General features: G+C 40.2%; 2 protein-coding genes across 2 annotated transcripts; both read left to right on the forward strand.

The window, feature by feature from the left end:
• The first annotated feature begins 381 nt into the window (after positions 1 to 381).
• Positions 382 to 867, forward strand: LOC127135773 (uncharacterized). The gene has a single exon (XM_051062412.1). The coding sequence runs from the start codon at positions 382 to 384 to the stop codon at positions 865 to 867; it is 486 nt and encodes a 161-aa protein (XP_050918369.1).
• A 20,256-nt stretch (positions 868 to 21,123) lies between these two features.
• LOC127135774 (uncharacterized) lies at positions 21,124 to 22,533 on the forward strand. Its single transcript, XM_051062413.1, has 2 exons — positions 21,124 to 21,961; positions 22,136 to 22,533. Exons 1-2 carry the CDS (start codon positions 21,124 to 21,126, stop codon positions 22,531 to 22,533), a joined length of 1,236 nt encoding a protein of 411 aa, XP_050918370.1.
• The last annotated feature ends 2,608 nt before the right edge of the window (positions 22,534 to 25,141 follow it).

The following is a 25,141-nucleotide window of genomic DNA, read 5'->3' on the forward strand; positions in this document are numbered from 1 at the left end:
AACAGGTTTATGGATATGGGAATTACAAAGGAAAAAAATCTTATGTCAAGATCCCAATTGAGGAGACAACAAAAGAGAAAGAAAGATGAAAGAGATGTGGCTAAGAAAGACATGGCAGATTATAGCACTAACCAACCTCAATTTAACAATGCGACCGAGTACAAAAAGCTAGTAGGAAGAAGGCTTTTCTCTCATAGAGTGAAGAAGCCCAAACAGAAGACGTTGGAGCAACCCCCAAGAGATGATGATATGTTAACTAATAAATTTGACTTAAGATCATAATCATCTCTGAACATCAATTGCAAAGTGGTCTTTGTGTTACCTATAGAATATGATCAGGTAATAGAGGTCGAAGAGACTGAAGCGATAGATGAAGCAGAAATGGCCAAACACAGGCCAATGTGCTATTATATGATGAATAACGATTGTGTTGAGGAGCAAAATGCATTCTTCGAAAGTTCGGACGAAGGATTGAAAAACCATCTAAAGCCTTTGTTTATTAGAGGAAAGGTGGAAGATGTTGGAGTCAACAAGATTCTAGTAGATGGTGGGGCGACAATTAACTTAATGATGCAGTTCATGTTAAAAAGGATTGGTAAATTCGACACTAACGTGAAACCATATAATATGGTTTTATCGAATTATGAAGCACAAATTGGTCATACTCTAGGAGTAATTCACGTTGACCTAACAATTGGCTTTATTATAAGGCCAACTATGTTCATTGTCATAACATCAAGGGCCAATTACAATCTACTCTTGAGTCGTGAGTGGATTCATGAGATTGGAGCGGTACCATCTTCGCTCTATCAAAGGATTTCAATATGGAGAGATGACGACATTGTGAAAAACATTGAGGTCAACTAAAGCTATTTTATGGCTGAGGTTAACCATGTGGATAAATGACATTTTGACAGGAATTTGGCAAATAATGCACCTTGCAGCCCTATTGGTTTCCCATGCATGCCTTCTGATAAGGCATTTTATTCTCTAAATCTACACCCAACCCATGGTTTCAAATGGGATAGAGATATCATGGGGGAAGTAGACGAAGTTGAAGGGGTTCCAGGACTCCGACCTACTGGTTAGGGAGACAAAGACAATGATTATGTCTGAATCCAGCACACTGGAAAAGATTTCGGCTTACATAGCTGAAAACAAGTTAAAAGAGTCCTTAAAGGCCAAAGTAAAGTACATGGCATCAAAGTTGATGGTGTTTTTGTTCATATCGTTTGGGTCAAAGACTTCTCCAGTTGGTCAAAAACTAGCGATAACAGCAATGTCGAAAAGGGTAGGAGTCAACATTTTGCAAGGGAAATGGAAAGTAATGTGAGTATTATCCCAAAAATATAAAGAGGCTATTAACATGTGTTTGACTATATCCTGACCCTACTTTCGATAGCTGAATCATGTCATAAATGCCCATTTCTTTCCAAAATTGGGCTTTCTCCTTCTCAATCTTGGTGAGCCAAGCGAGATAGGGTTCAAGGTCTTTTGACAAGGGGCAAGAGTGAAACGCTCTAAGAGCGTCACTCATATAGTTTAGATGGATAGGCTTTTCTATTTTTAAGGATTCAGTCAAAGACTTTGCCTGATTATCACCGACGATTTTCACTTGGGAATTAGATTTAACATTATCTTCATCATTAGTTTCTGGCTTACTAGCTAAGGGGTTTGTACGATGATAAGTAGGGAAAAACTTTTTGAGTTCTTTAGCATCAACATTAGCGTCAGGCAAAGGATCCATATACGCATGAGTTTTACCAGCAATAGTGAGAGGAATCAATACCTGGGATTGATAAATTTTTTGCTTTTCTACAAGGAGAGGAGGCTCAAGAACGTATTCCTTATTTCCTACTAGTGATGGTTTTGCAATCTGGTTTATAGGTGATAAGAAATCCTTATGTTGCTTGCCAACTTTGTTATTCTTGGTTTTTGAAGACACCATTGTTGAAGATTTGAATTGTGGAAGAGGAAAAGCTTGTGTGAGTTATTTCTGAGAAAGAATCACAAGAGAATCAAAGGTTATAAGCTCAAGAATGGAAAAGTTTTCAAAGGAGGAAGGTGAAAAGTATTTATAAAGGGAGAAAAAGTTGTTCATATTTCCTAATTAATGACAAGTGGAACGAGTAGTGGAACACATGTATGCTTTTCATTGGTTGAGCAGGTGGTTGCCCTTTTAGTTGTTACACTACTCCTACAATATAGGAATGGTGATGGTGTTTTCAGTTCACACGTCCGATGAGACGTTTTGTAAAAGTGGTCATGATGACCATGATGTCACAACAGTAAGTCTTGTCGTGTCAAAGCTTTCAAAAAATGTATATTTCTCCATTTGGTCGAAAAAGACATTTTTTGGGCGCAATTTGTTAGTTGTAATTTCGACGCTCAAAAAGATATAAGAAGTCAAGTATAAAACTTAAGTAAATATTTGGAAATTCCAAACTGACTTCAACGGGAAGTTAGGCAAAACCTTTCAATTGGGACTTGGCAAAGAAGTTGTCATACTGTCGAAATAACAATATAATAGGACTTAGAAGTTTCTGAAACGATTCGAAGATGTGCTCGACGAAGATAATTTAAAATGAGGCTAATAACCATATTTTGTCCTTATCAGTTCCTTTAAAGGACGCGTAGAGGTCTATGAAAGACGAAACACATGTAAGCGAGAACATGTCATTTTTTGGAGAAAAAACCGTTTGTTACCGTTATTGTCGACCTAGTATAAATACGAGTCTTAACATTATGATTTAGGGTGTTCAATATTGTACCAAACTCAAAATTACTCAAAGTATCTAGTGTTATTGAGAAAATAGTTTCTAAGGTTATGTACGTATGAAACACCATATTTTCATTCAATGTCAATCTATTTACATTAAATTCATTTTCATTCCATTGACATTCCTGTCGAAATTACTTTCCTTCTTTATAATTTTCATAAATCTTCTTTGCATTACTTTTAAATTCAACATTATCGTCGAAGAATTTACCAGTAAGAAAAACTTTAAACAAGAATTATACACATATGTCCTAGGATCAATCTAGTTAATCCTGTAAGTAACCAAAGTATCAATTTTGGAAGACTAGCGCTTGTTTACCAAAATCTAAGGTAAATAGGCATCTGAAAGGAACAACTGATATAGAGTTGCTTTATAAAAAATCCCTAGATTACAAGCAAGTTGGATTATATGATGCTGACTATGTCAGCGATATAATTGAAAGGAAATCCACTAGTGGAAACAGTCAATTCATATGATAAAACATAATATCTTGGGCTAGTAAAAGACAATAAACTATTGCTTTATCCATAGCAGAAGCAGAATACATCTCAGCTGCTAAATGTTGCACATAACTCCTCTAGATGAAATATCAGTTGTAAGATCATCATATTAGTGGAAACGATATTCCCATCTTCTGTGATGAGACTGCTACCATCTATTTAACTAAAAATCCAATTCAACAATCTAGAACCAAGCACAGAGAGATAAAACATCATTTTATTAGAAATTATGTTCAGAAAGGTGTAGTAGATATACAATTTATTGATACATATCATCAATGGGCTGATATATTTACCAAGCCTCTTACAATAGAAATATTTGATTTCATTAAAAAGAATATGAACATGCATTTTATGGAAGATTAGTGTTTGTTTCTGAATGAAGGATCAGAAGCTACTATGTTTAGAACCTTTTAACCAACTTCTGATGTGTGGAATCCTCTGAAGCATCTCAGCCTCTGATGCTCAGAACTTGATTGGTAGTTTCTGTGGCATATAAGCGATTTTCCTGCTAAATTTTTTATGTTGTCCATTTATGTGTCACAAATCTGAAACAAAATCATATTTTAATTATGGTAAAACAAAATCATGTTTTGATAATCCTCAGTGATTATGCTTATTTGCTCATACTCTGAGCTATATTGACAAGGACTTCATATTTTAATTATGGTAAAACAAAATCATGTTTTGATTCTCCTTAGTCAAAAATTTGTGTTTCATTTTTTTTTCTGGCTAAAATAGTTGAAACTGCTCTAAAATCTTAATATCAATGGTTAAATAAAAGTTTATTATTGTCTAACAAGCATTAATATAATAAGCTTTGAGAAAAGAATATGTTATATTGATCAAAGTAATTAAGTACAAGATTCAAAATCAGTTTGTCGAGACTACAGATCCATGATAAAAGGGTACAATCTTCAATGGGTAGTTCTTTGGTAGTCAACCCAGTCCTAATCAACATCTGAGTTGTATTCAAATTCTTTAGCAGGCTCCTTTTTCATTTTGGTATTCTTCATTGTTGTCTCTGAAGTTTCCCTTATCTTGAAGGCCTGCCAGATGTGCTTGAACCTTCTACTTCGTCAACTTTCTGAGCTTTAGCAGATCTTATTTTCTTTTCCTTCTCTTGCTTCTTCATGAGCTTGATAATCTCCATAGTAAATTCTCTCCTTAAATTCCTATCCTACTTTGGACTGCCCATACCGGTTGAAAAGAGGAGTTTGGAATAAAAGGAAACTGATCTTGTTGATAATGCAAATCTGTTCTATCATACAGTGAACTGACTTTGGTGTGTTTTTGCTTTGGAAAACAAATGTCGCGGTTAGCAAGAGTCGCCACCGACTTTTCTTTTATCCCATAAGGAAAGGTGGAAAAGAACAGGAAAGACCTTAATTAGATTTTGGGTTCGGGGGGTACATTATACAAAGGGAAGGTGTTAGCACCCTTTGTATCCATGGTTATCCATGGGCTCTTAATTGCTTGATCACTTATGTTTGTCTGAAAAAAGTGTTTGTGAATGGCTTAAAAAATGTTTTGAAAAGAGAGTTTAACTTTGTAATGATTCTTGTACGAATGTATACAAAGTATTTATCTCGTTTAATTTTGAAAGCGGTTTAGAAAAATATAACTTGGCAATGATTCTAGTACGAATGTATACCAAGTGGTGATTTTCTAGTATTTGCAAAGTGTGAGGCATGAAAAATGTTTTAGGTTGTGAGCCAGCAATTAAGAGTTATACCCACCCAAGGTCTTTATGGGCATTCCTTATGAGGGTAAAACTGTCCTTACTATTGAGAAGTAAGTAGTTTTATCCTTTGGATGTAAAAGGGTCATCGTAGGGTCATCGATTGGTCATTGAAGGCAACATTTGCAAGGATACCTTAGCATTCGAAGGGACGATCATCATTAACCGTAGGCTACAACGACGGGTCATCGAGGGACAAAATCATATATTCGTAAGCAACATCCGAGGGACAATGATTTATTTTATAGGGACATGATGATTTAATCGAAGGGTCTTTGCTAGGTGTATCCCCACATTCACGGGACATGACCGTAATACCGTAATACCGTAAGGCAACAAAGAGAGGTCCAAGATCACATATTCAAAGGCAACATTTTACAATCAATTAGGTAGTTATAATTAATTAGGTAATTAGGTCCACATTATAATCAATTAGGTAATTAGGGTGAATCTCCACAAGGGTATCCCACAAATAAAGTGGAATACCTAGCAAGCTACTTTCTCCGGGAGTATGTGAACCCTTACAAAATTCAGCAAACAGGTCAGAATACCAAATCAGGGTGCAATCGAGAATTATACCACAAAAGAAACACAGCGGTAGGAATGTCAGGCAAAATAACGCATGGTTAGAATAAAACAGATCAGATAAGCATATAACAGAACAGAAAATCAGCGACTGTCGCGTTCGCCCCTGCCTCGCCTAGCGAAGGCTTAGCGAATACTCGCTACATGCTCGCTTAGCGATGTGCTAGCGAGCGGCTGCGAATTCTGGTTTTGGTAACAGTATAATTCCATAAAGCTCCAAACCCTATGGCATCCATTACAGAAATTACATGGTTAAACGTTCAAGATATTCATACATACTTAAATTCACATGCAAAAACTTAAGATATTTTTATGAATTCAAATTATGATATCACATGTAAATTAAGAATATAAAGCGGTAATAGTAACGCAAACCTGTTTGCAATTGAATTGCAACCTTGAATTGGCAAGTCGTTCTTGGAGTTGGCTCCGGATCGAATTGGGCGGAGGTAACCTTTGTGCAGATGAGTTTCCTTCAGGGTTTCCTTTAGGGTTGCTCTGAGTTCTCTGGGTTAGCCTCTAGGGTTTGCTGTCTGTGGGTGTTTGCCTTTCTCCTCTGTTTTTTTCCGTCCCCCTTTTCTGACCGATGTGCTGGTATTTATAATGCTTTTTGTGACCTAATGGGCTCAGAATGAAGCCCAAAAATTATGGTATTCGCAAGCTTCGCTAGGCGAAGGATTTGCTCGCCTAGCGAGCAAGCCAGTTTAGGCCATTTTCTGGATTTGGCCACCTGTATGCTGGGTCTTTGTTCCCTTAAGATCAATGTCTTGAAAAATAAGTCGGAGTGCTTTGAAAAATGCCTTGTAACATTAATGGGCAAATTTTGGGGTATGACAGCTGCCCCTGTTCAATATTCTTGAACCGAGAGAGTTAGAATGGTATGTACGCCATTCGTGGTCTGGAGGTGGAAGATTATTGAACACTTAGAATGCCCCAAAAATTTGCACTTGTCAATTAGTCTTGACGGAGATGGGCTTAAAGATGCCATCCATGAGGTTTGATGAGGAGAGTTTCAGAGTGCGTCGTACATCAGACTAATTTGAAGACATGGGTGCCACACCGGGTCGTACGCTAGACCGTATAGTGAGTCATTCGTTAGGCGATATTAGGGTGAGCTGAACCTGATGAGATAAGGATCCGAATGAGTCATACACTGCTGGGGATAAAGGATCAGAATGGATCATACGCTAGATCGTATCTGAATGGCAGAATGAGTGGTCCATTAGGCGGGTGACTTCACTGGGGATGAAAGATCAGAATGGATCGTACGCCAGATCGTATCTGAGTTGCAGAATGAGCCGTCCGTTAGGCCGTATCTGACGAAATAAGAATCAGAATGGATCCTACGCTAGACCGTATCCGAGTTGCAGAATGAGTCGTACGTTAGGCTGTATCTGACGAAGTAAGAATCAGAATGGATCGTACGCTAGATCGTATCTGAGTTGCAGAATGAGCCGTACGTTAGGCTGTATCTGACGAAGAAAGTAGTCGTGCGCTAGACTACACCTCGGAATGTACCGTACGCTAGGTAGTATCTGAGGATTTGAAGATCAGAATGGATCGTACGTTAGATCGTATCTGAGTTGCAGAATGAGCCGTACGTTAGGCTGTATCTGAAAAAGAAAGTAGTCGTACGCTAGACTACACCTCGGAATGTACCGTACGCTAGGTAGTATCTAAGGATTTGAAGATCCAAATGGGTCGTACGCTAGACCGTATTGGAGTTGCAGAATGAGCCGTACGTTAGGCTGTATCTGAAGAAGAAAGTAGTCGTACGCTAGACTAAACCTCGGAATGTACCATACGCTAGGTAGTATCTGAGGATATGAATATCCAACTGGGTCGTACGCTAGACCGTATTGGAGTAATTGAAGGAATCATATGTTGAGCTGAATCAGAATGAACCGTACGTTAGGCTATATCTGATAACATTTGTATATGTTGTACTTGCAATAAATGTCTGGGATGGGCTTAAAGATGCCATCATTAGGAGGATATCATAATGCTTGTCAGAATGAATATTCACATGGATTATATCTGAAAGATGTATCTGAATCTCGAATGTAACCGCTGAGGGTGTCTGTCTGAATGAACCTTTATTTTGACTATATCCGAAGGATAATTAACCTGAAAAATAAAGCTAGCTTTATGCCATGTCATGATGCATGAGATGTTTTATGCTTTTGAAAATTGTATGCATGCGTATGCTATGAAATGGTGTAATGAATGAATTGTGCGTCTGAAAAGTTTTTCCAGGGAAGATAAATCCCGAGATTCCGGTCGGAGACATTTGTGTTGATGACCCTTTCTCAACTTGGGGTATTTGATTTCTGTCTGATGGTAGAAATACTTCAACAGAAGCCTGGCTGGGGATGGAAGAGATGACCAGTCTGTCTAGTAATGCCAATTTTTCTGGGGAATAACTGGCTTTGCTGGGGAACAGGATTTGTAACCGGACTTGTTGGAAAGCATGGTTAGACCTTATCCTCGATCCTGAAGTCTTTTAGTAATTGCTATTTCCGTTTTGTGCATGTATTTTGATAAACATCGATCATATTCAAATGCATATATCAATTCAAATTAAATCAATGGACGTTTACGCAAACAAAACAGAGAAAGTAAAAGCATCTTTTTGGGAGTAAAGTTGTATTGATTTTGAAAGAGGGCCTATAAACAGGCAATTTGAATACACGGGGACAGAAATCCTAGTAAGAGGAAATTGTCGAGAACATAAAGAAAAAGCTATGAAGGAAAACTCCTATTGATTTTAATTCTGCTACTGTCATTATGTCTTCAAGCGTCTCATCTCCTGCTGTCGGATAGAAGTGATTGGCTTGTTCAGTCCCTTTGACTTGGGTGAAGCTGACTGAGAATGGGACATAGTCATACGCTTTTAATCCCTAATTTTTGCCTGGACCGCCTTTTCAGGTTTTCAGTCCACCAGGATACCCTTTTTTGCCCAAGCCGCCTTTTCAGGTTTTCGACTTGCCGGGTGTACATTTTTATATGTTTATCCCTAATTTTTGCCCGAACCTTTTTGGTTCGCCGGGATGCCCTTACTTTTGCCTAGGTACGTCGACCTAGCGGGTCTCTTTTATGCGTAGTATTTTTTAACTATGTTTGCGTTCACGGGATGTGGGAAGTCCTCGCCATCCATTGTAGCGAGTATCATGGCTCCACCAGAGAATACCTTCTTAACTACAAATGGCCCTTCGTATGTGGGAGTCCATTTGCCCCTGGGATCACTTTATGGTAGAATGATACGCTTGATCACCAAGTCGCCGATTTGATACACCCGTCTCTTGACCCTTTTGTTAAATGCCTGGGTCATGCGCTTCTGATATATCTGCTCATGACAAATAGCCGCAAGTCTCTTTTCATCAATCAAATTTATCTGATCGAGTCGAGTCTGAATCCTTTCATCCTCGTCTAAACCTGCCTCTTTCATGATTCTTAGAGAGGGAATCTGAACTTCCACTGGTAAAACAGCTTCCATTCCGTAGACCAAAGAGAAAGGAGTTGCCCCTGTCGAAGTGCGCACCGAAGTGCGATAACCATGAAGAGCAAAGGGTAACATCTCATGCCAGTCTTTGTATGTTACTGTCATCTTTGGGAGAGTACTGTTCATTCTCATAATCTTCATCTTCGTCCTCCTGGCTGAAAGGATCAACATTCTCATCTTCTGAATCTATCCCCTCTTCTTGATCCTTCGGAAGTCTAATCTTGACTCCTGCAGCCTGTCCTTTACGCCTTCTTCCCGGGTTAATGTAACTCACAGGCTTCTTGTCTTTTTTCTTCTCGAGCAATAGAGCCTTCAGTTCCTCCTGCCCCTTGGATAAGTTCAAGATCATCTCCTGGAATTGAACATTCTGAGCCTGGAGATCTTTGACAGTTTGTTCGAGGTCCATTTTTCTGTTTGGAGGAAAACCGTGAGAACATTGATCCCTTTAGAGTACCTGTTATGCAATGTGATGTTATGCTATGCAATGTATGAAATGTTTTCAATGTTTAAAGTCCTTGAAATGGTTAGTACAATGCCATGATGTCATGATGTCATGATGTTATGATGTTAAATAAGTAACAAGCACAAACAAGTCACACAACAATCATTCTTAGGTTTTAAGGCCTGCATGAGTTCCATAGGTAAGTACCCTCCCCACTGAAGTTTGGTTGGTTCCACCTGTCCTAGAATAGTAACCGGTTTCTAGAAGGATCTCAAATCATTGACTTTCCTTTAAGTCCACTTCAGTGCAACACCAAGTGGTTGACCGAAGCTTCCCTAAAGTCCAATCTCAAAGAGTGTAGTATCGAGTCTCAACTAACCCTAGTCGGAATCGAAGTCAGTTATCTCACTACTTTCTAATGGCTAGGATGAGTCAACTAGGGTTCTAAAGGTCTGGTTAATGCTTTGATGACACCACGCGGAAGCCAAATTTTTCCTCAAGTAAACATGAGGAACATCAGGACATCCAAAGTGTCACATTAACCGTAGCCATCATTTTGACCATTCCAGTATACGCCGGATAGTCGCGATGATCTTTTGCTACTTACCTAAGGTACACTAGATCCGGGTGTAGGATCTTTCACTCAAGCATAAAATACCCAAGCAATCCCTTAAAAGTAAATCAGACAATTTAAATAAGTGATCTTGTTTTTAAGGTAACCTCTCTTTAACTTTCCCCAGCAGAGTCGCCAGTTTTGTCATACGGTGAACTTTCTTTGGTGTGTTTTTGCTTTGGAAAGAAAATGTCGCGGTTAGCAAGAGTCGCCACCGACTTTTCTTTTATCCCATAAGGAAAGGTGGAAAAGAACAGGAAAGACCTTAATTAGATTTTGGGTTCGGGAGGTACATTATACAAAGGGAAGGTGTTAGCACCCTTTGTATCCATGGTTATCCATGGGCTCTTAATTGCTTGATCACTTATGTTTGTCTGAAAAAAGTGTTTGTGAATGGCTTAAAAAATGTTTTGAAAAGAGAGTTTAACTTTGTAATGATTCTTGTACGAATGTATACAAAGTATTTATCTCGTTTAATTTTGAAAGCGGTTTAGAAAAATATAACTTGGCAATGATTCGAGTACGAATGTATACCAAGTGGTGATTTTCTAGTATTTGCAAAGTGTGAGGCATGAAAAATGTTTTAGGTTGTGAGCCAGCAATTAAGAGTTATACCCGCCCAAGGTCTTTATGGGCATTCCTTATGAGGGTAAAACTGTCCTTACTATTGAGAAGTAAGTAGTTTTATCCTTTGGATGTAAAAGGGTCATCGTAGGGTCATCGATTGGTCATTGAAGGCAACATTTGCAAGGATACCTTAGCATTCGAAGGGACGATCATCATTAACCGTAGGCTACAACGACGGGTCATCGAGGGACAAAATCATATATTCGCAAGCAACATCCGAGGGACAATGATTTATTTTATAGGGACATGATGATTTAATCGAAGGGTCTTTGCTAGGTGTATCCCCACATTCGCGGGACATGACCGTAATACCGTAATACCGTAAGGCAACAAAGAGAGGTCCAAGATCACATATTCAAAGGCAACATTTTACAATCAATTAGGTAGTTGTAATCAATTAGGTAATTAGGTCCACATTATAATCAATTAGGTAATTAGGGTGAATCTCCACAAGGGTATCCCACAAATAAAGTGGAATACCTAGCAAGCTACTTTCTCCGGGAGTATGTGAACCCTTACAAAATTCAGCAAACAGGTCAGAATACCAAATCAGGGTGCAATCGAGAATTACACCACAAAAGAAACACATCGGTAGGAATGTCAGGCAAAATAACGCATGGTTAGAATAAAACAGATCAGATAAGCATAGAACAGAACAGAAAATCAGCGACTGTCGCGTTCGCCCCTGCCTCGCCTAGCGAAGGCTTAGCGAATACTCGCTACATGCTCGCTTAGCGATGTGCTAGCGAGCGGCTGCGGATTCTGGTTTTGGTAATAGTACAATTCTAGAAAGCTCCAAACCCTATGGCATCCATTACAGAAATTACATGGTTAAACGTTCAAGATATTCATACATACTTAAATTCACATGCAAAAACTTAAGATATTTTTATGAATTCAAATTATGATATCACATGTAAATTAAGAATATAAAGCGGTAATAGTAACACAAACCTGTTTGCAATTGAATTGCAACCTTGAATTGGCAAGTCGTTCTTGGAGTTGGCTCCGGATCGGATTGGGCGGAGGTAACCTTTGTGCAGATGAGTTTCCTTCAGAGTTTCCTTTAGGGTTTCTCTGAGTTCTCTGGGTTAGCCTCCAGGGTTTGCTGTCTGTGGGTGTTTGCCTTTCTCCTCTGTTTTTTTCCGTCCCCCTTTTCTGACCGATGTGCTAGTATTTATAATGCTTTTTGTGACCTAATGGGCTCAGAATGAAGCCCAAAAATTCTGGTATTCGCAAGCTTCGCTAGGCGAAGGATTTGCTCGCCTAGCGAGCAAGCCAGTTTAGGCTATTTTCTGGATTTGGCCACCTGTATGCTGGGTCTTTGTTCCCTTAAGATCAATGTCTTGAAAAATAAGTCGGAGTGCTTTGAAAAATGCCTTGTAATATTAACGGGCAAATTTTGGGGTATGACATGTTCTTTATAGACTGTCCATGATAAAAAGTATTTAATTTTTATCTATGTGCACCAATGGATGCAAGAAAGAGAAGTTGATATTGGTCTTCAGGCATGTCTTCATAGTTCTGATTCTCGCTTATCTATGCTCAGTTGTCAGAATAGAGATTTGACCTTCTTGAAAATTGAAGTTACTTTTAACAACCATACTAGCCTAATTTTTTTTCAAAAGCTTCTTTGACTAACTAGAAGTAAAGACTGATTTTACCTCATTTTATTCATAATTTTTTTTCTCCCATACATTACTTCTATTCAGTCTCTTTTCTTTCCCTTATCTTTTATAACTTTTTTTTACGACAAAAAGGTAGAGAGATAAAAGATTATTTAAGCACCTAAACCTTATGATTATTCTACTAATGCTTAATTTAATTATGAAGATTAATGTTATTTTGTTGCTAAAATAATTTAATTAACCTGGATAGTATAGTCGTAAATTCATGACCATTAGGCTATGGATAAACTTAACGTCAATAAAACCAGAGTCGCCACCGCGTTTTTATTGTTTCCAAAGGAAAAAGGGAAAAGTACGAACAAAACCCAAAGATGAGAAGTTTTCAAATCAAAAACTAATAAAATACCAGAGATTACAGGTAAGGGGGTTGGTTACACAGAGGGAAGGTGTTAGCACCCAAAGTGTCATAGGTACTCCTAGGTGTTGTACCCCTAAATTTGCCCTCCCCTTTCTCACCTATGCATCCAATCACTAGATCAGGAGATGACTTGCACACATTCATAATCCATCCACATGCATCATCCATCATGGATTCAGAAGAAACTTGGGCTCATAAAGCTAGGGTTTACACAGATATCAAAGTCCAAAGGCATGGTTTGATCACATCATCAACATAGGGGATGTGAAACCCTAATGATAATGGTAAAGGTGATTTCAACAAAGGTGTGGCCAGACAATCTAGGGCCTTCAAAACCCTAATTCCTCAAGACATGATCTCATGAAGCTTCCCTAGGCCTTGTCTTGGTCTTCAAAACCCTAATGCAGGTTCACACACTAGAGGACTGATGGTTGGAGCTTATGGCTTGATTCAAAAGACTTGCTTGAGGGGTAAGCGTCAGGGAAACCCTAATCTGGGAGATGGTGAATCAGATAAAGTTGATGGCCTAACTATGCATCCATGACCCATCAATCTTCACCCTTTACCAATATGTTTGGCCTAACCCTACTTTGGTCTTCTATGGGCATGGGTCTTGGCCTAAAGTCATGGCATTGCTCAGGTGTTTGTTGATACACCTATGGCCTTGGTCATCTAAACAACCAGTCTTCTTGTGACACATGCCCATTTCTAATCATGCCATTTGATTCATGGACATCCCATTCAAACCCTAATCTTATACCCTCATTTCATGGCCTTATTAACATATATTGTCAGGTAAGTTATGTTCTTTTTCAAAGTCAAGCATTCAAGTAAAAAAAATCTTTTGTAAAACCAATTTCAAATCATTTTTCAAACAATTTCAATCCATTTCACATCATTTTAAACCAACACATGTGATTCTACACAAAAAAGTACAAGTCTTAGCATTTTTGACCAATTGTTGACTTTGGTCAACAGTTGACTTTTTAATCAACTTTGACCAAAGTCCACCCAAAATCCTAAAACCCTAAATTTCACCCTAACCATTGATTCAATGTCCATTTACAAATAAATTACAAAGAAAATACAATTTTGACCATTTGTTGACTTTGGTCAACAATTGACTTTTTGGTCACTTTGACCGAAGTCAACTTTCACTTGCTCTTGACCATCAAAACTTGACCTAGCCTTTTGCTTTGATGTGTCACCCAATCTTCATGCTTGGTTGTGCTTTCTCTCGATTGCTTCATTTCCAAGTAAATGACATTGTGTATACCATGCTTATTTTGACATTTTGACTTACTAACCCTTGTCCTTGGTCTGCCCCAAATCAACTCCAAAGAGCTCTAACACATCACAACGCTATCCCTTGTGATCCACCATTCATTGTTCAAGCCAAAGACCACAGGAAAATCCAATGGAGTGCATGATTTCACTACTTGAGAATCCATGGCATAATAGTTCTGGCCCTGCTACTGCAGCAAGCCATTCAACATCTTGCAGCACACCATTACCTTGCTCTGTTGCCACTGAACAAGGTCATGAGGAACTTGTAAAGGACCCTGCAATGGACATTAGCACCAAGCATCATCAAGCATAAGCTGAGCCAAAATCTGAGTAGCAGCCTGCTGCATAAATACACCAATGCGCCTATGAACCAGCTCACCTGTTACCAAAATGGCCATCAAAGCATTAGTGTCATGTACTCTTTGCAGCACCACATCATGCTGCAATAATCCAAATGAGACCACATCAAAGAAGTGAGTTTACAAGACTTGCTACCATGTTGAGCATCCAATGCATTGGCCATAAACCTACCGACAACCAAGCCAAAATCATAATAGGGCGGCAAGACTATGATTAAGGAATTTGGAAGTGATTTATGAGCATTACCCTGCAAACTGGTATAGCAAGGTGCAATTGGCAATACACTGATCCTACATCCTGCAATAGTCAAAGCAGCAACATCACAAACTATCAAATCACCATGAGCTTTACACAATCAACCAAGCATCCAACCATAAACCTACTGCAGTTGTCCTTTGACCAAAGCCAAAACCAGCCTGCTATAATGGTCCTTCTTGGCCTGTACCAGTTCATAACACCAGACCTGACACTACTTAATATGGTCCTTAATCCTGCCAGCCAAGAACCATCATGAACCTACAGCCAACACACTTGGAGCCATGCCTAACATAAGCAGGAAACAGAGCCATAATGGTATAGGATAAAGGGGAAATACATGTTACAAATCCAGAGTTGGAGCTAGCTTCATCATGCTACAGGTGCACAAGTCTTGACATAGCAGACCTGTGAGAGAAACAAGGTCATACATGCAAAGTCATCCAAAAGTTAACACTGAAAACATCCTGCAATGCAAAAGCCAACCAGCAATTAACTGAAAGCTCACCACAAGCCAAACAAGGCAGTCCTATAACATGAAGCATGTCAACCCATGAGTGGAACTAGCTATGCACAACATCAGACATGAGGCAAACCAAGACCATCCTGCAGTGAAGCCAATTATAAGTCAGTGGCATCATGACCCAAAACCAGTCCACAAAACATCAAACATAACCACCTGCATGATGCCTATCAAGCTTGTACATCAGAGTTGCAGACCTATTGCAAAACAAGACCATAAGAAATACATAGTTGTCACATACCTAACTTGGTCAATGCAACTCAAAGCCCATTCAAGTATGCTGCAACAAATCCAATGAGGCCAAGGTAAGCAAAGCAATCGATTCTATAAACCATAATTCATTTCTCAACAAACATCAATTCAAAGCAAACAAAAATCTGCAACCACTCTACAAGTCAGAATACAAATACATAAACAATTCTACAATGCATATTATGGTTCAAAACATGGTCAACACGAATATATACAAGGCATTAATCACATAAACCCAATTGTAGAACCGTCCTGCAACAATGTGAAGCTTGCATCAAGCCACAAAAACCTGTCATCAAGCAATGCCAACCACAATTTCACAAACCAGCACAGTGGACTTGCAATGAATTTGCTTGTGTTGCAACAATGTACATTGGTCATGACATTACACCAAACTGAATACAAGTCCTGCACCACCAAACCCATAACACAATGTCTAAACAAGTCACAACAAGCTAATGTTGTTCAAAGGAAACAAAAGCAAGCATATGAAAAACAGTGGAGACCTAAACCTGTATGGGCTTGCAATGTATACCAGCCAAACTAATAACACTTGCCTAATCCAATTCACTAACCAAGTCGGAACCTGTTCTACAAGTCACCAACTACGTTGCAAGGCCAACCCAAATCATAATGTAACCTGCAATAGCCAGTCATAAGCATAATTGGATTTAACACTCAATGAGCTAACCAACTAATTTGGATTCATTAACTAATTCCCTAACTAACTGAGTTTGGAGTTAACTCAGTGAGTTCATTCTAACCAATTCCAAGCCAACACTAACTAACTCCAAACCTGAGTCAGAAGCTACCAAATTCCCAAACCTAAAACCTATTTAAACAATGCATCACTCTCATTTTCAGAACCCTTGGAACCCTATTGAATTGGTGCGAATTCTCTCTGCAACTTTTTCCCTCACCCTCACCAAAGCTCTCTCATTCTCTCACAAAAGCCATTGAAGCTTCACATTGAAGCTTTAATTTTGCTTAAGCTAAGCCACACTGTTCTTCATTTCCGTTGTTCTAAGCCAGAGAAAGAAAAAGAGACGAAGCAAGGAGAAGAAGAAGAAATCAAGGTCAGAAAACTCACCGGCGAATTATTCTGATCGTCTTCTCTGGTATGTAATTTCAGTTTCAATCGCATTTTCTTGATTTGCGCTCACCAATAGGTAGTGTTTGGAATAAGGAGTGAAATCCCCATGGTTGTGATGTTTGATTCGTAGCATACGCCGTTTAATTTAGTTCATAACCTTTAGGGTTCTTCCCTTTAGAGGCGCGATTTGGCCAGTGCAAGGAGCGTCTCTCCGATTCACCTCCATTTCTGTGTTCAGCATGACTCAGTGATTAAATTGAGGTAGGAATTAGGGCCTTACGCTGACACCGGCATCGGCGACGGCCGCCGGTGCAATGAACCAAGGCGGAGAGCGGCGGTAGTTGAGCGCGCGTTTGCTTTGGGTTTAAATTCTGTTGACTTGTACAAGTCAACAGAGGTGAATGGTTTGGGCTCAGCCATTGAGGCCTATAGTAATTCATTCCTTACACCATCCAATATTCTTAATACACCCCCGATAGTTTTTAAAGGAATTGAAAACGGGCTTCATGAGGCCCATTAGTGTTTTCACTAATTCACCACAGTTTCACTACTACACCCCTAGTGCCTGTTAGAAAGAAAGTAGATTTGGGCTCAACCGAGCCCATTAGCACCTTTTACTAACGTCGCGGGTGTTCCTAATGCACCCCCTGTAAACGATAGAGTTGGCATTGGGCCCAGACGTGGCCCATGTTTGTTTTTGTTACATACACCATTTTTTGGGACTTTGCTACCTGCACAAAAAAGGTATTGGGCTCTTTCTGAAGCCCATCAACCCAATTCTGTTTTACACTCCATTTCCAGTTCCACACCCCCTGTTATTTTGTTTTCTTAATTGTTTTACATAGAATATAATTAGGATATAATTAGGATTAATTCATGTTTTAGAATATAATTAGAATATAATTAGGATTAATTCACATTTTAGGTTTTAATTAGGATTTAATTAGGACTTTTTATTAGAATTTTAATTAGGACTTTTAATTAAATTTCTATTAAAGACATTTAGGTTTGATTAAATTTAGAATTACCTCATTTTCTAAACATTAGGTTAATTTCTCAACTTTAGGCCATGAATAAAATTAGACATATTTTAGGAAATGACCATTTTGCCCCTTTTAGGCTTACTTTGGTATTTTTGTGTTAAAATTGCATGCTCCCCTTAAGAGTAGAATTCAATCATTCCCTAATAATTGTAGGGCTTAACATAAATTTTTAATCATGATTTTAATCAATATTTTGACATGCTCCCTTAGGATTTCCAACTTCTAATTTAGAATATTCAATCAACTCCTAATGCATGATCCCTTAGGATAGTTTCTAACAAGTATTAACTTCAATTAGATCCAGAATTAGTTCCCTTCAAAACTAAAACCAAACCCCCGACTAAATTGATCAAAAGCAATTTTGATTAATTAAATCCTTTGAACTAGTATAATCCCCCAATCTAAATTGAGTGACCGAAAGACCCTTGGTCACTTAATAAGACTTTTCTTCTAAGTTGTGGAGCTCAAGGCCTCAAGACAGGATCTTCAATCAAGGCATCCTCAGTCATACCAAGCAGCGGATTATTCAAGCACATCAAAGGTGGCATCTTCAACACTTGTTAAATCAAAGTTAGAAGAGTGTGACACGAGCCTTAAGCAGTAGAGAAGGAGTGGAACTGGAGTATTCCTACCCCCATTCTGAGTATCTTTGGGTATGGGACGTATGACCCAGCGCTCATCGTATTCACTTCTACTCATAAAATTTAGCACAATTCTAATCATACAATTGACAAGTCTCTCTTCACAAAGGAAAAAATAACAAAAGCAAGGACAACGTCAACAACTTATCAATCATGAATCAAATTGTACGATACGAGCCTTAAGTAATGGAGAAGGAGTGAGACTGGAGTATTCCTACCCCCATTCTGAGTATCTTTGGGTATGGGACGTATGACCTAATACTCATCGTATTCACCTCTATTCATAGACTTTAGTGCAATTCAAATCTAACGATTGATAAGGTCTTCATCATCACTACAAGAAACAACTACAAAGACTATTCTCTCTCCACTTGAAAGTTAGTGTGATTCTCAATCATGCCATTCTAATCATTTCAATCTCAATCATTCATTTCTTCTTGCCTCCAATCAATTTCTTTTCAGCCCTAGTGGGCTGAACTACGAAAGCTCTGATTTCCTCATTGCACGACGAGGGTACGTAGGCAGGAGAACCCGGTTTCTTCGCGAGCTATCTTATTTATCCAATTCAATATATACCATCTTTTTGAGATCAATCATACTTCTCCTTGGACTCTTTGTCCATCCTTTTAGGACGTCCTAATGACAGTTCACCTCCTCAATCGAGAGTTATTTGGGCAAACAACCCCACACACTTAATTGAGTCTTTCTTTTTGACTTTACCTTATAGTGGCGGCCTGCTAGTCCACATATTGGTAAATGCCTACCTTGCTCTTAAATTAAGAGTCTATCCTTCTCTTGGATCCAAGATACTATCCTTATTTGATCTCGAACTGTTGATTCCCCAGCAAGTGACCCACAACTCCTTGCACTCTAATACTCCAATCATTCCTTGACTTAGTGTTTGTCTTGTGAGACCCTGTTGTTTAGACAAACATATCTCTCCCTTTATTCTCGTAGTTCCGAACTACGATTGCTCTGACTTTCTCAATGCACAATGAGAATACGTAGGCACGAGGATGCGAATCCTTGGCGAGCATACTCCTAATTATTCCTCCTTCGCCTTAGGGCATCATTCATATCTTTCATGATCCATTATCTTTCCTTCGATCATAAATCATTCATCCAGTGACATATTGTCTCTTTGACATCAAAATACACCTTCTTTGGAATTCCATATACATCCTTTTAGGACACCTGATGTAGTCCGTCTTTCTACCTAGAGTTGTTTGGGCAAACAACCCGAAACACTTAATTCCTTCCTTTTTAGCCAAAACCCTACAATGGTGGCCTGCTAGTCCACGTATCGATTAGCGATGTTTCCCTCTATGGTAGAAACTCCATTTCTCTTATGGATTCCAATACACTTTCACTTTTCGATTTCAAACAATATTTCTTCAGTCACGTATCACGAGATACCCAATTCTATGACTTTAGTCACTTCATTCCGTTCATCCCATGATACACTCATACTACTTTCTTTCACTCCATGTGATACCTATTCTTTGAGCCAAATACACTATACCTTTGTGCTCTATCTTGATCCCTTTTTCTAAACCAAGAGCCGATTTGTTCGTCTTGTCAGACCATGTAGCTTAGACAAACATCTCCTTACTTACTTTGCAGCCGTACTTAGGCAACCCCTTTCTTTTCGGTTATTCCAATACAGTGATACAAGTGTTATACGCCCTCACTTGTTGGTTCACACCAATTTTACTCTTGGGTTCACATTTTCTCCCCTTGTTGGAGTTCAAACAGCATTATCCTTTGGCTCAAATCATACCTTCTATCACACTTCTTTCCACCTCCTGCCTCTAGTTCCTTGAACTACGAAGCTCTGAATTCCTCATTACACTATGAGGATACGTAGGCATGAGGGCCCTAATCCTCACTGAGCACTTTATCCATTTCCTTTCCTTTTCCCATTCTTTTGCAAGTAATATTTAGTTATAATACCTTTTCAAGCGAGAACAATCCAAACGGTTCCCATGGAGTACCATGGATGTTTGGGGTTCTAATACCTTCCCCTTGCATAACCAACTTCCTTACCCAACATATCTCTTTTCCCCCAGGTTTTATCGATGTTTTCCCTTCCCTTTGAGGATAAATAAAGTTCGATGGCGACTCTGTTGTATATTCGAGCGTGCGATAAGTTCGGGTATATTTCTGCTAGGGACACTTCGTTACTGGGAGTATTTCCTAGTCGCTAAAAGGAGTCGAGCCTAGTTTAGGTTGTTCCCTCGCTAGTTTAGGTGCTTAACTCTTAGCTTTACTCGCTTTTATTTATCGTAGTTCGTATTCGCTTTATATTATGGATATATCTGTTACGTTGTTGTTGGGATGGGTTAGACTACATGAGAGGAAAACTCTATACCCAAGCTTAGTATACACATAGGTTAGACTCGTGGATAGTTGTGTACACCTGCGTTTCGCGCGTTGGGTGTCACGAGAATCACACCCAGACTAGATTCACTTGGAAGTACTTTTGTCCTGTGAGTATTCACTACGGCAGGGTATTTTCATTTCGAGTCGATGACTCTGGGAGACCTTCTAGGGACCACCTTGGAGCATAGTCCACACCTGTGAGGGGGATATGGGTTTTTATTGCAGGAAACCATAAACTCTACCTACCTTGATACTCATGTTACGTCGAACTTTTGAACTTGCAACATGTGGCACTTACAGATTGTCCAAGACTTGCCAGAGTTTCGAGTCCATGTGACTTATTATCATCTCATCATTACATTATCATGCATCATGACCAAATTTTTGCATATGCATGTCTTTTCCAGGAATCCAAGAGTCCGGTCTATTTACCAAGCAATTGAAGCGAAGCATGAATCCCGAGAGAAAGAGCATCCACATTTACAAGTTTGTGGAACCTCCATTGGCTGTATTGAGAGGACTTGGGGCATGTTTAGACCTGACTCACAAAGACGCCTTTAAGGAAGCGTATGGTAACCTGTTGGGTATTCTGAACACCGAGGTCAACATCACTGTTGTGCACACCTTGGTGCAGTTCTACGATCCACCACTAAGGTGCTTTACTTTCCAAGATTATCAGCTAGCGCCAACATTGGAAGAGTACTCTCATATTCTGGGTATTAGGATTAAGAACCAAATGCCCTACATCCGCACTAAGGAACTTCCTGAATATCGAGAACTTTCTGAAGCTCCACATATAGGAGAGAAGGAAATAGAATTGAAGCTGAAACCAAAGGGTGGAATCGATGGCTTCACCTCTAAGTTTCTCGTAGATAAAGTTATCACCTTCGCTGAAGCTGGAAGCTGGACGGCCTTCAACGCCCATCTAGCTTTACTTATCTATGGGATGGTCTTGTTTCCGAATATGGAGGAGTTCGTAGACTTGGCTGCCATTCACATCTTCTTGACTCAGAATCCGATTCCCACTCTTCTTGCTGATACTTACTATTCCATCCACGTGAGAACCCAAAAGAAGAAAGGGACTATCGTCTGTTGCACCCCTTTACTGTATAGATGGTTTATTTCGCATCTACCCAGTGAAGGTCCTTTTGTTGAGAACAAAGATAACTTGAAATGGTCCCAGCGGATCATGTCCTTAAAAGTCGAAGACATTCCTTGGTATTGTCGAGTATACGATGGTGTCAAGATCATCCTCAATTGTGGAGATTTTCCTAATGTACCTCTTCTTGGTACAAAAGGAGGAATCAACTACAACCCGAGGTTAGCGTTGCGACAACTTGGATATCCTATGATGGACAAACCAGATCTCTAAAGTGTAAAGGGTTTTGTTTTATACGAAGGGGTCGAAGAGCCAGAGTTGATCAAGAAGATTGTCAAGGTTTAGGGGTCAATTTATCCTTAAGGAAGAGCAGAGATGGGTAAGAATAACGATATCGCCAAAGAGGCTTACACCAGTTGGGTCAAGAGCAGAGTTAGTGAGGTCTTATTATCATTCCCGCCCGAACCATCCATGAACCTCCAACCTCCTGAGCCAGAGAACCGGTCAAATTCTGAAGTAGATGAATTGAAGAAGGTTGTCAAGACTCTAGAGAAAGAGAATGTCGGTCTCAAATCTAAGCTTGCTAAGATCTCATTGGAGAAAGAAACCTTGAAGTTCAATCTGAATCAGAAGAGAGACCGAGTTCGTCAAGCAGATGATGAGGTACAGACAGAGGTTTTCAAAAGACTCAAAGTGGGTAACACCCTCAAAGGGACTTATGCCAGCCTGACAACCAAAAAGAAACAGTTAGCCGAAGCCTAATACCGAGCCGGTAAAGCAGAACTAGAACACATGGAGCAGATGAAGAAACTTCAAAGCTTGCTAGAAGCTTGTAAGAAAGAGTTGAAGGATGAGAGAATCCGCAACAAACAGCTAGAAGTCACTCTTCTCCAAAACCAATACGAGCTGAATCAGAGACTAGAAGAGATCTAAGAGCTGAAGGAACAACCACATGGGAACTTGAAAGATAACAACATATAGTCGAACAAGCATCCTGAAGACCCCTCCGACCGAGGGAAGACAATTGTGAACAACATTCCAAGCAAGCCAGATCACAACCCCCCACCTGAAGGGAGCGCGATGTTAGGAAAGTAGGGCACTTGCTTGTCCCCCAAATCTCAGGCTTACTACGAAAAGTTGTTATCCAATTGCTTCTAGTCGCTTGTAATTCACTAGATTAAGGTCTGATAGGACTAATGTGATCTTCTTGTAGCCGATGGGCATTTCCTTGATGTATTCTGTTTTATTGACATTGGATAAAAGAGTTTCTCGATTATTGGCTTCTTAAACTATCTCTCTTTATTCGCTTCATAATTGCTTGTGTTAAATGAACTCGCGGATTCCCTGGAATTGTTTCCTTTACAATAATAATAATAATAATAATGTTGAATGCACATATCAAATCTTTTTGCATACATACATGCATCCACGCATTTACTTGCCAAAAGCCGTTAGAAAACAAAATGCTTACACTCGCCATTTGCTGCAACAACAACGACGACTCGTCATCCGTACTACACACGTTCCAGCAAATCCAGAATCATGGCCGAATACGAAGTCGACAACACTGTTGTCCGTGAATCCCTTGCCCAGGTGCAAGGAGAGATGAATCTGTTCAGGGGCAACATGGAGACCAACCTCGAGATCCTCCTACCTCAGAGGAACCATGCCTTTGCTGCTGCCAACGTCACCCGTGCTGCTGGGGTGACCATTTCTGATGCTGCTACTGGAACTACCGTCGACACTCCGGCGAAAACTGTGGTGCCTAACTCGGGGAACCGTCAGGTGGTCCCCACGGACCCTGCTAGGCTTGCTGCTACCTACCCGTGGAGAATGCCCCCATATCTTGCTGCTAGCCTTGCCAATGGGGGAGCTTTCTTCCCTCACTCGACTCTTGTTGTTGCTGTTGGAAACACTGGTTTCCCCTGGGTTCTCCCCACTATCCAAACTACTCCGGTTAATGCTGTTGATCCGGATGACAACCAGGGTCAGGTCCCTGACGACCTCCCTAATGATGAAGAAGACTACCAAGACCCGCGCCTCCACTTTCAACTTCCCAATCAGACTGCTCAAGCTGCGAGCACTGGTCAGGTCCCGACCATTCCCTTCGGTTACCCAGGGGCAACCTCTGTGCCCATGATGACGTACCTTGCATCCCAGTACATGAAAGCAGGGGCACCTCAGGCCCCCAATGCTCAACCTGGAATGCAATACTTTCAGCTTGCTACTGCCGCTCAGACCGTGCCACCGGGTTTCTCCTACCCGCCAATGTGGTTCACTCCAAACATGCCCGCACCAATCGCCCCCGAAGCCTCTCGACCGACAAGTCAGGTCGCTCCTCCCGCTGTTGATCCGGCTAGACCTGCGGATTATCATCTCTTGGACGACAGAATAAGGGCCATTGAGGGCTTCTCTTCCTTTGGCATAGACGCTCGAGACCTCTGCTTGGTCCCGAACATGGTATTGCCCCAAAAATTCAAGGTGCCTGACCTTCCCAAATACAAAAGCCTTAGCTGTCCCCGCAGTCACCTCACTATGTACTGCAGGAAGATGGCTTCGCACATTGATAACGACAACCTCTTGATTCATTGCTTCCAAGATAGCTTGACTGGGGCTTCCTTGGATTGGTACATGAGTCTGGAGCGCCCAAAGATTCGGTCATGGAGGGACCTCTCTAAGGCATTCTTGAAACAGTATAAGTACAACCTTGACATGGCTCCAACAAGGCTTCAATTACAGAACCAGTCGCAAAGATCTAATGAAACTTTCAAGGAGTATGCTCAACGTTGGCGCAAAATCACATATAGGGTTCGGCCAGCATTATCTGATAATGATGTGCTAGACATCTTCATGGGTACGCTGCAAGGGTTGTATTTCGAAAAGATGATTGGCAGTTCATCAAAAAAAATTGCAAACATGGTTACTATTGGGGTACGTGTTGAGAGTGTGCTGAAATCTAGGAAAATAACAGACACGACCACACAACAGACAATCAACAAGAGGCCGTATGGGGGCTTCACTAAAAAGAAGGAGGGGGAGGCAAACGCTGTAATGGCGAAGGCTCGCCCCTGATATCAATATCCGACAACCCTTATGCTGTATTATCCGTATGTTTCCGCAGCCCAATACCAACAGCCGCCTTTCCAGTATCAACCGCAGAAAGACAATCGACAATCAACACCTGCTCAGAAAAATCCAAACCAACAATATAATCGAGCACAGAACCGAGGAAACAATTTTGGGAACCGACCCCAAGTTGAAAAAATCCCGGTGTCATACTCTGAGTTAGTCCCCTATCTAATTCATATAGGTGCGATCATACCCAAAAAATTGCCCGCGACCACTCCTCCATTCCGCACCGACCACGATC

This window comes from Lathyrus oleraceus, chromosome 4, assembly GCF_024323335.1.
Source record: "Lathyrus oleraceus cultivar Zhongwan6 chromosome 4, CAAS_Psat_ZW6_1.0, whole genome shotgun sequence".
Classification (NCBI taxonomy): domain Eukaryota; kingdom Viridiplantae; phylum Streptophyta; class Magnoliopsida; order Fabales; family Fabaceae; genus Lathyrus; species Lathyrus oleraceus.